Raw genomic sequence first — 11,857 nt, 5'->3', positions numbered from 1 at the left:
CTTCTTTATTAATATCTATTCTATTCTTCTTCATATTAATTAAATATTGTAGTTGTTTATTTTTTGTTTTATTAATAATATAATCATCATTATATTATTTATTTCTCTTTATTATTTTAATTCTATTGTAATTCTTGTTATTTATTAATTATTTTAATTTATTTGTTCTTCTTCTTAGATTATTAATTTTATCATTTCGATATTTTTAAAATTATTTTATTGATATTTAGAAATACAATATGTTATTTTATATATTTCTTTTTTGATATCTTCTATATTTTCACATTCATACTTCCATTCTTCATTCATATATTTAATTATTTCATCATATGTTTTTTAAAATAATAATTAATATATGTTATTTTATTTCTTTTTATTTATTTTCTTGTATTATTTTTTATTATTATTTATTTCATCTTTTATGTTGTTTATTATTATTTATTTTTGTTTATTTAATTGATTTGAAATATAATTATTCATTATATTTATTATTATTTATATTATCTTTTTCTTGTTTCTTTCATCTATTCATCTTCTCTTTTATTCATTTCTATATATTCTTCTTTATTTATCTTTATTCTTCTTTCTTTTATTATCTCTTTAATTTCTATAATATCTAATTTTCATTTTAATATTTATTATATTTAATCAATAACAATAATAACTTTTTATCTTATTTTCATCTAGTTCTGTTTGATCATTTGTTCTTTTTTCATTATTTCTTCTATATTGACATTCTCTCCTTTCTTTTATTTCTCTTTTATATTCTATCTGATTTTGTTCTCTCTCATATCTTTCTATTATTTCTTATTCTTGTATTATTTCTTGTACTGTTTCTTCTTTTCTTCAATTTCAATATGTATTTCTTCTTGTCCTTCTTCTATCTTACTTCGTTTCTCTTTCATTACATTCTATTTATTCAAATCTCTTCTCCGTTCTTGGATTATTTCTTGTTTTCTTTTGTTTCTCCTTCATTGTCTTTCTTGTAATATATTTTATTTCTATTTCTTTTACTTTGTTTATTCTTATAATAATATTGATTAAACCTTTCACCTGAATTATGGTATTTGTGATTATAATAATTACTTTTCTTTTTATTATAAATATGATTATTTGTGAATGTACTATGATATTTATAAATATGATAATTATTATTAAAGTAATTATGGCTATTATTTTGTTGATAATGATTATAGTTATAATATTGATAATATCTTCTAAATCTATTTGTTTGTATATAATTATTTCTATATTATTTTCATGACATTCTTGAGTTGTAGAAATAGAATAATAATAAGAGAAATAAAATAAATGAAGTAAACATTAATTCAAATAATAATATAGAGTTAACACAACTTCTATTGTATAAACAAATTCTTAAACCAAATTCTAAACATTAGAATAATTAAAAAAAATCATTTTAAAATACGACAAAGATTCAAATACTACATCGAAATTAATTTTCATTTTTTATTTACTTGGAATGAAATAGAATATGATTCAATTCTTTATGTTCTTATTTTTTCTTTGAGAAAATTTTAAAAATTTAAAGAAAGAAAAACTGAGATTGTATTTTTGAGGTATCTTCTAAATGCAATTGGAACAATTATTTCTTAAAATTGTCTTCAAATATTTACCAATTAAAGAGATTAAGTGTGTTACAATTATCAATCATAAATGCACACAAATTATAGAACAAACCCTTGAATTGTACAATGTTGATGACTATAAATTTGTTGCAAATCATTTCACACAAATTAAAATGTTATACATTCCATTTCACCAAATATTTAATTTCCCCTATGATTTATTTAATGAAAAGTTACTTATATCATTCACTTGCCCAACACTTTCTGGATTTCATTATAAACAATCTAAAACAAAAGAAAAAAATTTGATAACAAACCATTCATCTCAAATTATTCAACTTATTATTACAAATCATCAGTTAGTATTATCACTGACACACTTCACTAACTTAAAAAAGTTAATAATCTTTTCTCAACAAATTCAAGTTAAAGACATTTCACTAATTTCTTCAGCAGTTCAAACTATTCCATCAATAGAACTTGTAGTTATTAAAAATTTAGAAAATGTAGGTGTTATGAAATTTCATAACTTTGTTAATCTTAACCCTTATAAACCTATGAATAGCGTTAAATTCTCAAATGAATTAATATTGTCTTTAAAAGAAATGTGTAAAAAGTGCCGAGTAGTAATAGAAATTGATACAATTAACAATGTTAAAGAATTTTGTAATGCGTACCAATTATTGCTCAATGAAAAAAACTTTATATGTTTTGTTCATAAATATATTGAATTAACTCAAGACCCAATACCATCAAATATTCTTATAGACTTTAGTCCATTTAAAGTTTATGTAGATGAGCTGTCTAATTCAAGTCTTAACACTATTAAAAGTTTTATTAAAAATGGTTCAATTACATCGTTAGCATTAAAAACACTTTATCAACTACCAAACCCAATTAACCAATTTAACCCATTTTACAATCAACCAAACGCAATAGCAATGTACGATTATCTAATCCCTCAAGTACTTCCAATGGTAAATGCCCCTCAAATTCACACTCAAATACCACACATAATTGATTTGAGCGATTGTGATTCACTTTCTTCAATAAACATTGAATTCAGGTTCTCAAAGTTAACAAAAATTAATGTACCGTCTTCTCTTACCCATATATCTATATCATCACTTGACTATGTTGTATCAAACATATTTGAACAACCTCTTATTTATTTGTCAATTCTTCATTCATTATTTTATTCAACAGTCAAACTTCCACTTACACTAGAAACTATAGAACTAACAAATTGTAAGTCATTAGAACAACTTGACTTATCTCAACACAACAATTTAAAATTTCTTTCTTTACATAACATTCCTTTACTCAGTAAAATTATTATCCCCCAACGACTTCATTCGTTTGTCCTTTCAAATGTTTCGTCACAACTTAAATCTAAGTTTGAGATTGATGGGCTGAAAGAGTCACAAATAAAAAAATGTAAGTTAGAAAGAATGTCAAATCTTTTTAATATAGAAATGCCTGAATCTTTATTTGAATTATCAGTCACGTCATGCATTAATTTAAATATTACAAATTTATTTGACCTTTCACTTCCTCGTAAAACAATGTTATTATTGAAAGAATATTCAAATTAAGTCATTATTTAAATAAAATTTTTCTTATTTTTTAAATTTTTATAAAAATTATTAATTAAAAAATAAATAATGTTTTTAATTAAATTATTAATTCCAATATTTTTTGACAATTTCAATAAGATGTTCACAGAATCTAAATGAAGGGAATCCTACGACATTCCAATAACATCCATCAATTCTTGAAATAAAAGTGGGTCCGGCATTATCTTGAATACCATAAGCACCAGCTTTGTCATAACAATAGCCACATTCTATATATTTATTAATAAAAGCATCGGTCATGTGACAAAATTGTACTTTAGTATGTTCGTCAAAAATTTGAGTCAATGGTTTTCCATCAATTTGAATTTTTGGATAAACAAGACAAACAACAGAAATAACTTCATGAGTATTTCCACTTAATTTATGAAGAATCTAAGAGGTATTAGAAAAACATTGTTTTCAATAATTTATACCCTTTTAAATAAAAAGGATATCTAAAGATTATAAAAAAATCTTATTATCATCTGAAAATGATAATAAGATTATTTTATGATCTTACAATCATTTTAAAATTAGAATAATAACAAACTCTCGATGCATCTTCTGCATTTTTTGGTTTCTCAAGAATTTCATTATTAAATAATACAACAGTGTCACACCCAATAATCAAATCAGCATCTGGATATCTAGAAGCAACATCCATTGTTTTTCCTTCTGCATTTGCTTTGACATAATCAACAGGTCCTTTAAATAATTTTTTATCTAAATTTTCTTCAAATTTGCTTGCATGGATTTCAAATTTTAATCCCATTTGTTCTAAAATGATCTTTCTTCTTGGTGATTGACTAGCAAGAATAATTTTTTTAGAGTTGATGGTACCTAAATATTCTAACAACATTCACTTTTGATAAATATCTTTTGTCTTTATTTGTTTTAAATATTGTTAATAAACCCTAATCTTTTTTCATAAAATTATTCTCAGCTCATTGAATCATCATTTTTATTTTTGCTGACATTTGAAATACTTCTTTCTTGTTTTGTCTTCTTTATTTCTTCTTATTTTCTCTTTTTCATACTTGAATTAAATAGACTCTAATTCAGTCGATATGTTTTTTTTTGAAAAGAAAGGTCAAATACAATAAATGATGCAAAATGTGTTTTATTGATGTCATGTTTATTTTATTTTACAAATGAATGAGTTTTTTATTTAAAAAAATAGTTTAGGGAAGCAATAAATTAGTAATTTATCGAGCACTTAATAAAATAAATAAAAAGAGGATAATTTTTAATGAATCACTTAAAGAAGAACATTACTTTGCTTTAAAAAATCAAACATTTCTTTTGATTTTCCTAATACAAATGCGTGTTTAATTGTAGTTTCTATAACACGGACATCAGGATACCTTTCTTTAAATTCATTACGAATCCATAAAGGAGTGTATTTATCAAATTGGCCAAAGACAACAGTAGTTTTATTTGAAGTTTTTAAAAGACATTCTTGAGTTTGTTTATCATGATCAGTAATAATCTCTTCTTCATCTAAAGTAAAATATGCAACTTGAGCTATGTGATGAGGATTTAAATCTTGTTGCATCATTTTTGCTTGGTGAGGAGGAGTAGTTGAAACGATTTGAATAAAAAGAGTAAAAATGAAGAGAGGTAGTAACTTAAGTAAATATGTTGTCATTGAAATTAATGGGTAAATAAGTGTAATTCTTGCAAGGAGTCTAACAGTTAAATCTATTGAGTGTTTAAGATCTCTAATAGCAGGGAATAAATGAATAATTTGATCAACTCGGCACTCTAACTCTGGTCGTTGAGGTAAAGTATGAAGAGCAACAAATGCTCCAAGAGAATGAGTTAATAATAAGAAGTGTGTTGTTGGTGGTAATTCTCGTAATACCCAATCAATTAAATTTAATTTAACTTTTATTACTTCAAAAAGAGATGTTTTCCATGATGGAAAAACATTGTTCATTGGAGTAGAGTGTAATGAAACAACAAGAATACTATCTTCAGGATATTTTTCATGTAACATCTCACAAAAATCAATATAAAATGCTAACAATGAAGGGTTTCCTGTAAAAAATAATATACAACGAGGAGCAGATAAATAGTTATTAGATTGAATACATGTTTGTCCACAAATGTTTGTGTAATGAAGAAATGGATGATTCTCTAATTTAAATTCCATTTAGAATTTAAATTAATTAATAAAGTTCTTTTGTTTTTCAAATAGAAATAATTAATTAAAATGACTTCTTATTATTGTTATTTAAAATTATTGAATAAAAACATTTGAATAAAAAATTTATTAAAGTTTTTTTTTAGTTAATCCAACTGTTAAAGTATTTTTTAATTTATTGATTGTTTGTTTGAAAGTACAACAATTCCCAATTGGATTTACCTTGTGCAGATTAAATCTTTAGTAATATTGAATATTAAACTAACTTACTTTCTAAAGCATACTTTTTTATTTAAATAACATAAATAATTTTTTTCATTATCTTCTACGATTAAAAAATTGTTATTTTCCTCTTATAAAAAGTAAAAATAGAAATTTAAAAATAGAAAAAAATAAATAGGTAAATTTAATGAAAGAGAGAGTAAAAAGGTTATGTAAAAATGATCTAAAAATACAACAAAGATTAAAAATACAACAAGTAAAAAAAGAATAAGAAGGGAGAAATAGTAAAAAATATAGTAAAGTAAATTAAAAAAAGAACTAAGGAAAAACTGTGAGAACTTTAATTCAAACAAGAAATGGCTGAGATCAAGGTAATAGTTATTGGTGATACTAACGTTGGTAAAACATGTTTATTATTAACATATACGACCAATTCATTCCCAGACACATATGTACCAACAGTATTTGATAATTATACAGCTCCAATTTCAGTAGATAAAAAAACTGTTCAAATGAATCTTTGGGATACTTCTGGATCTGATGACCTTGATGAAATGAGACCACTCAGTTATGCTGATACTGATTGTTTCATGATTTGTTTTTCAATTGCTGATGAAGACTCATTTGAAAGAATTAAAACTAAATGGGTACCAGAAATTAGAGATAACTGTGGTAAGGATGACCCTAAGATTATTATTGTAGGCACTAAATCTGATGTTAGAAATAATCCAAATGCTATTGACGTCTTGAAGAAACAAGGAAAGGATTTAGTTAAAAAAGAATCTATTGAAGTTATGGCAAAAGAAGTAGGAGCACAAGCATTTTGTGAGTGTTCTGCTATTACTCAAGTTTGTTTTTTTTGTATTTTTAGTGTTACCTTTCAATGGTGGTTCTACTAGTATTATTTGTTCTATATTTCTCAATGAGTATTTATATTTATATTATTTGTCTTTTCTTATAAAAGTGATATACTAATCTTATAGAGTGGATTAAAAGAAATCTTTGAATTAGCTGCAAAGGTCTCAATGGGTTTGTTAGATGCTGTTGTCTCTGAAGCTCCACAAGCTAAAGAAAAGAAAAAAGGAATGTTTTCTAAAATATTCGGTAAAAAGGATAAGAAAGAAAAGAAAGATAAAAAATAAGTACTATATTGACTCGTTGTTGCTTCCTTTTGATTCGTTATTTCTTTTTATCATTTGATGATTTATTTGTGTTTTTCGTTTTCAGTCATATAATCGTATTTTATTTTTGTTTTTAAAAGGAAAATTCTTCAAGTAATGAAAGAGAAAAAACCCTATTTATTATAATATATAATAAAATAAATTATATTTTATTAATAATATATAAACATTTAATAAAAAAAAAAGAAAAAACATAAAACGCAATAAAAGTTAAAAAGAAAAACACAAAAATAAATATCCAATAAAAAATAAGAGGTAGAAGTGAAATAATAAAATTAAAAGTAAAATTATAGTAAAAGATTAATAAAAAAGATAATGAAAAGAAGATATAATTAAAGTGTTGTGGAGGATGACCAACACATCAAAGGACATTGTTCAACAGCTATTATTCAATGAGTCTAGATCTACTTCTGCACCTCCTCAAATGGATAGAACTGGAAGTTCTGGAGAAGTAATTAGTTTAGAAGATTTAGAAAAACAAGCGTATAGAGCTCATCCTGAATATCACCAGTATTATTTCCAACAAAAACCTGCTGATCCGAGATTACCAAAACCATTGTTTGCCTGGAACCTTCCAAAAGGATATGAAACTGTTTTAAAGAAAGCATTTAAAACAACACCATTTAATTTAGATAAAATATTAGAGGGTTTGTCAGGTCCTAATCTTCGAAATGAATTAGGAGTTGAAAATGAAGAGAGTTATGAAGAAGAAGATGATGAAAGTGAAGAAGATAGTGATGAAGACAATACAAATGAAAGTTCTGAAGAAGGGGAAGATAGTGATGAAGATAGTGAAGATACAGAAGAAAGTTCTGAAGAAGGAGAAGAGGATAGTGAAAGTTATGAAGAAGAAGAAGAGAGTCAAATGAATAGATATTCACGTTATCAACAACCATATCAACCTAATTACCAGTACAATGGAAATAACTATCCAATAAACTTTGGATACATTTATCCAATAAATGAAAATGTTGCTCTTGATTATGTTTCAATGAGTAAAGAACATAACGGAAGTAGAACAGTTCAACAAAGTATTGAAAAAGGAAATGAAACTGAACGACAAAAAATATGGAGAGCACTTCAAGATCATATTGTAGAGTTATCATCTGATTTATTTGCTAATTATGTGATACAAAAAGCACTAGAATTTATTCCAGAATCACGTCATATTGTTCCACAAAAAATGAAAGGGAATGTATTAAGACTTACATTACATATGTATGGATGTCGTGTTGTTCAAAAGGCTGTTGAATATGCATCAGTAAAAGATAGAAGATTATTGTTTGAAGAATTAAGGAAATCCTTAGTAAGATGTATTGAAGATCAAAATGGAAATCATGTTATTCAAAAATGTGTTGAAAAAGGAGATCGTCAAATGGTTATGGATATTGTTAACGCACTTCAAGGAATTGTTTTAGAATGTTGTAAACATCCATATGGATGTAGAGTTGTTCAACGAGTAATAGAAAGTGTTGATTATGATTGTGTAACTGAATTATTACAAGTCATTGAACCACATTCACTTGATTTAACTGAAGATCAATATGGAAATTATGTTGTTCAAAATGTACTTGAACGAGGATATCCAAATGATCGTCATAATATCTTACAACAAATTAAAGGAAATATTGTTCGTTTGTCTATGGGAAAATATTCATCAAATGTTATTGAAAAATGTTTTAAATTTGCTACACCAAATGAACGTCAACAAATTTTAGAAGAAATTTACCAAAATAATGGAATTTTACAAATGATGCAAGACCAATTCGCTAATTATGTTGTTCAAAAAATTATTGAAGCAATTGATAGTTTAGAACGTGAAAAGATAGTAGAATTATTCATCAAACCCAATTTAAGCATTTTAAAGAAAGTTACTTATACCAAACATATCTTAAACTTGTTAGAAACTCTTGATGACACTCATTTATGAAATTTATGTTTTTGCTACTTTGTTTTTTTGTTATTTTATTATTTTTCTATAATATATAGTTTTTTTATAAAAATATATTAATTAAAAAGAAAAAGAATTAAATTAAAGAATATGTTCATTTGTTGGTTCATTTAATGAATGTGATGAAGACTTATATGAACGATATAGAGGCATGAGAATTAGAATAAACAAAATAATTAGACCAATAAAATAACCAATTGGATTAATTGTTTCTGGAAACATAGAATGTAATAACAAAGATAAAAAATTAAAATAAAAATTATAGTTCAATAGTAAATTTACTATATTTAATTAATTTTGTGATGATGTAAAGATAGATCTATAAATCTCATCATCATCTTGGTTATTTACATTAACTTTTGCTTGATCAGCAATTGTATTAGCAATTGGTTGAGTTACTAATGCAATTTTATTTTCTTCCTTTTGAATGGACTTTGTTTTATTTTGTTTTTGATCAAAAAGTTTACAATGAAGTTCCATTTGTTTTTCCATCTCTTCCAGAGGAGGGTTTAATAGAATAAATTCTAATCTTCTGTTTCACATAATGGGCATTTGTGTCCATTAATTGATTTAATTTCATCAAGAGCCAATTTAGAGATAACACAACCACATTTTAAGAGCTACAATTGGTGCCATTACTCCGTTCGATATTTAATTCAATAAAACCTTTTTTATTATGAATATATCTTAATTCTTCAGGCATTTTGTTGTTGATTATAGTTTTTAATAAATATGTTATTTAAGAATACGATAGTTTTGTTATATGACTATTATATATATTATTTTACTTTTGTTTTGTTGACAATAAATTTATACTTATTCATTGAAGTAAAATAACTACATAGAAATTAATTACTATTTATAAATTAATGAATTGATTAGTTAATTAAATAAAGTAAATTTCTTTATACAATAAAGTTAGAAAATAGATTGAATAAATGTTCCAATGAAACTAGATTTAAAACATCAAAATGATTACCATCTTTTTTATAAATACTTTACATTCTGTCTAAGAAAAAATAGACTTTTTATAAAATATTATTTTAAAATCTATAGGAAAATAAATATAATTTAGTAGCAAAACTTTATTATTGTAAAAAGATTTACATTTATTTATCTTAAAGTATTTTATAGTCTGTTATGTTCAAATTCATAGTGTAACCAATATTAATAAAAACAATAGAAATGAATAGAATAAAAACAAATAAAGTTATAAATATGGAATAATGTTCTTAATATAATAATTTAGGTAAAAAATAATGAATAGTTAATAACTTATTGTCAGGAAAGTTTACCAAGATGAATAAAAGAGATATAAGTTAATTATTTGGAGTTATTAATTATAATAACAAATAAATAATAAAATTAAATAATTAAAATAACAAGAAACAGATAAAACATAATCTAATTCAATTATTTTAATACTCCTTTAAATGATAAAATTATTATTTGTTGTATTATCTTAGAAATATCATAGTTATACAAAATCTAAATAATTATATTTACACTAACAAAATTATTATTAAAATAAAATAATTGTATTATCATAAATATTAGATAAAATAAACAAAATGTGAAAGGTTTTTAATAATTAACAATTTTAAATAACAGTACAACTTAATATAAAATAGAATTGGAGAGAAAAAAAGATATAAAAATTATAATAATTAAATAGTTAAGTAAAAATAAATAAGATACCAAAACAATAATTAGACTGTTACATGTTATAGTGTTTATTGAATAAAACATTAAACGGTTATAATAATTTATATCAAAGAAGTATTTAACATTTGCTTTTGTTGAAAACTACTATGCGACGGTTTCTCCAAAACTAATAATCTTAAAAAAAAACAATATAAATTCTTTTCTTTATAATATTCAATGATACTAATTAATAAAACACAAATAATTGGGAGTTGTGGACTCTTGGCCAAGTTAAAATTCTTTTGGTAATTGAGTCATAATGGTCATCAATTAAAGAGTTTTATGAGTTAAACCTATTGAGAACACAATAATAGAATGAGGCTGTGTTAAAAAACTTTCAATTACATCCCCATTGATTGGTCTCCTTGGAAAGATGAAATAAAACTATTAGCAAATTCTCCTGACATATCGGAAGAACCAAGTTGTAATCCAGTTTGTTGAATTTGTTGTTGTCCTTGTTGTAAGACTTGTGGGGGTTGAGGTTGAGTTAAAATTTGTTGTTGAGGTTGAGTTAAGATTTGTTGTTGGGGTTGTTGTTGGATGACCTGTTGTTGAGCTGAGACTTGGAAATACCTTCTAATGAATTTATTGAATCTATCGATTTGGTCTATATTTATTAATAAAACTCACTATAAATTTACTATATTTTAAGAAAATCAAACAAACCGTTTAAATTCACACGAATTTCATAAGCTGTAAAGTAGTCTTTGTTTTGAGAAATAAGAGCTTGTAATACAACAGTGGTAGCATCTTTTGAAATACCTTTTTTTTCTAGTTCGAAAATAATTTGTTGATATGTGTAATAATATTGTAAATATTGCTCAATAAGATTTTTAATATAAACCATATCTATTTGTTGTGGTGCTTGTTGTGGATTAAGAACAGATGGTTGTTGTTCATAAAATTGTCCATTTGGTTGAGTTGACATTGGATTAGGGACTTGTTGAAATATTTGTTGATTTTGGTATTGAGGGTATTGTTGATACTGTTGTTGGTATTGATTGTCCATCGTTTGAGGTGATGTGTTCATTGGTTGATTTGAATTATTGTTCATAGTGTTTAAATTGATTGTATTTTGAGTGTTAGTTTTTTAGTTCTTTTTAGTATTTGTTATTATCTTTTTACTATTTTAATTGTTTGTATCTTTTTTCTTTTTTCCTTTTTTTTTAAACAAAACATTTTTTGAAATACTTCTTTATTTAATATATTTTTGCTATTCTTATTCTTTTTATTACAATAATGCATATTATTTATCCAACATTTCACACTTTTTTATCCTATTTCTTTCAGTTATTAAATTATATTGAATTTGAAATAAAAACGATACTTATAAAATGAGGTAAATTAAGTGTAATAATTTTTGTTATAATTATTAGTATCATTTTCTTTTGAGACATAATTGTACTTATATAAAACACTAAAATATTGAAGTAAAAATGTGTGTTTTT

The 11,857-nt window shown here is 24.1% G+C and overlaps 6 protein-coding genes across 6 annotated transcripts, besides 24 other annotated features; 3 read left to right on the top strand and 3 right to left on the bottom strand.

Annotated features, from left to right (window-relative positions):
• Positions 1 to 4: 4 nt before the first annotated feature.
• Positions 5 to 197: a microsatellite.
• Positions 56 to 228: a microsatellite.
• Positions 229 to 307: 79 nt separating this feature from the next.
• Positions 308 to 354: a sequence feature (AT_rich).
• Positions 355 to 458: a microsatellite.
• Positions 459 to 466: 8 nt separating this feature from the next.
• Positions 467 to 647: a microsatellite.
• Positions 648 to 704: 57 nt separating this feature from the next.
• Positions 705 to 847: a microsatellite.
• Positions 744 to 917: a microsatellite.
• Positions 861 to 1,029: a microsatellite.
• A 38-nt stretch (positions 1,030 to 1,067) lies between these two features.
• Positions 1,068 to 1,203: a microsatellite.
• Positions 1,204 to 1,400: 197 nt separating this feature from the next.
• Positions 1,401 to 1,428: a sequence feature (AT_rich).
• A 163-nt stretch (positions 1,429 to 1,591) lies between these two features.
• EDI_034050 (uncharacterized protein) lies at positions 1,592 to 3,184 on the top strand (the record flags this gene model as incomplete). The annotated part of the gene is made up of 1 exon (XM_001737063.1): positions 1,592 to 3,184. The coding sequence occupies one exon, from the start codon at positions 1,592 to 1,594 to the stop codon at positions 3,182 to 3,184; it is 1,593 nt and encodes a 530-aa protein (XP_001737115.1).
• Positions 3,185 to 3,187: 3 nt separating this feature from the next.
• Positions 3,188 to 3,277: a sequence feature (AT_rich).
• On the bottom strand, positions 3,272 to 4,064 carry EDI_034040 (maf protein, putative; the record flags this gene model as incomplete). The annotated part of the gene is made up of 2 exons (XM_001737062.1): positions 3,272 to 3,598; positions 3,756 to 4,064. 2 exons carry the CDS (start codon positions 4,062 to 4,064, stop codon positions 3,272 to 3,274), a joined length of 636 nt encoding a protein of 211 aa, XP_001737114.1.
• Positions 4,065 to 4,463: 399 nt separating this feature from the next.
• On the bottom strand, positions 4,464 to 5,360 carry EDI_034030 (uncharacterized protein; the record flags this gene model as incomplete). Its single annotated transcript, XM_001737061.1, has 1 exon — positions 4,464 to 5,360. One exon carries the CDS (start codon positions 5,358 to 5,360, stop codon positions 4,464 to 4,466), a length of 897 nt encoding a protein of 298 aa, XP_001737113.1.
• A 4-nt stretch (positions 5,361 to 5,364) lies between these two features.
• Positions 5,365 to 5,496: a sequence feature (AT_rich).
• Positions 5,497 to 5,635: 139 nt separating this feature from the next.
• Positions 5,636 to 5,667: a sequence feature (AT_rich).
• Positions 5,668 to 5,709: 42 nt separating this feature from the next.
• Positions 5,710 to 5,895: a microsatellite.
• A 34-nt stretch (positions 5,896 to 5,929) lies between these two features.
• EDI_034020 (GTPase_rho, putative) lies at positions 5,930 to 6,715 on the top strand (the record flags this gene model as incomplete). Its single annotated transcript, XM_001737060.1, has 2 exons — positions 5,930 to 6,421; positions 6,557 to 6,715. The coding sequence occupies 2 exons, from the start codon at positions 5,930 to 5,932 to the stop codon at positions 6,713 to 6,715; spliced, it is 651 nt and encodes a 216-aa protein (XP_001737112.1).
• Positions 6,716 to 6,876: 161 nt separating this feature from the next.
• Positions 6,877 to 7,052: a microsatellite.
• Positions 6,927 to 7,091: a microsatellite.
• A 12-nt stretch (positions 7,092 to 7,103) lies between these two features.
• Positions 7,104 to 8,684, top strand: EDI_034010 (pumilio, putative; the record flags this gene model as incomplete). Its single annotated transcript, XM_001737059.1, has 1 exon — positions 7,104 to 8,684. The coding sequence occupies one exon, from the start codon at positions 7,104 to 7,106 to the stop codon at positions 8,682 to 8,684; it is 1,581 nt and encodes a 526-aa protein (XP_001737111.1).
• Positions 7,440 to 7,612: a microsatellite.
• A 22-nt stretch (positions 8,685 to 8,706) lies between the features above and the next one.
• Positions 8,707 to 8,791: a sequence feature (AT_rich).
• Positions 8,792 to 8,944: 153 nt separating this feature from the next.
• Positions 8,945 to 9,004: a sequence feature (AT_rich).
• A 547-nt stretch (positions 9,005 to 9,551) lies between these two features.
• Positions 9,552 to 9,599: a microsatellite.
• Positions 9,600 to 9,730: 131 nt separating this feature from the next.
• Positions 9,731 to 9,779: a sequence feature (AT_rich).
• A 259-nt stretch (positions 9,780 to 10,038) lies between these two features.
• Positions 10,039 to 10,272: a sequence feature (AT_rich).
• A 35-nt stretch (positions 10,273 to 10,307) lies between these two features.
• Positions 10,308 to 10,395: a microsatellite.
• A 355-nt stretch (positions 10,396 to 10,750) lies between these two features.
• Positions 10,751 to 11,463, bottom strand: EDI_034000 (uncharacterized protein; the record flags this gene model as incomplete). The annotated part of the gene is made up of 2 exons (XM_001737058.1): positions 10,751 to 11,016; positions 11,076 to 11,463. The coding sequence occupies 2 exons, from the start codon at positions 11,461 to 11,463 to the stop codon at positions 10,751 to 10,753; spliced, it is 654 nt and encodes a 217-aa protein (XP_001737110.1).
• Positions 11,464 to 11,495: 32 nt separating this feature from the next.
• Positions 11,496 to 11,577: a microsatellite.
• Between the last annotated feature and the right edge of the window lie 280 nt (positions 11,578 to 11,857).

Source organism: Entamoeba dispar, genomic scaffold (genome assembly GCF_000209125.1).
Source record: "Entamoeba dispar SAW760 scf_1105229460293 genomic scaffold, whole genome shotgun sequence".
Lineage (NCBI taxonomy): Eukaryota > Evosea > Mastigamoebida > Endamoebidae > Entamoeba > Entamoeba dispar.
This window is presented reverse-complemented; position numbering and strand designations above follow the sequence as displayed.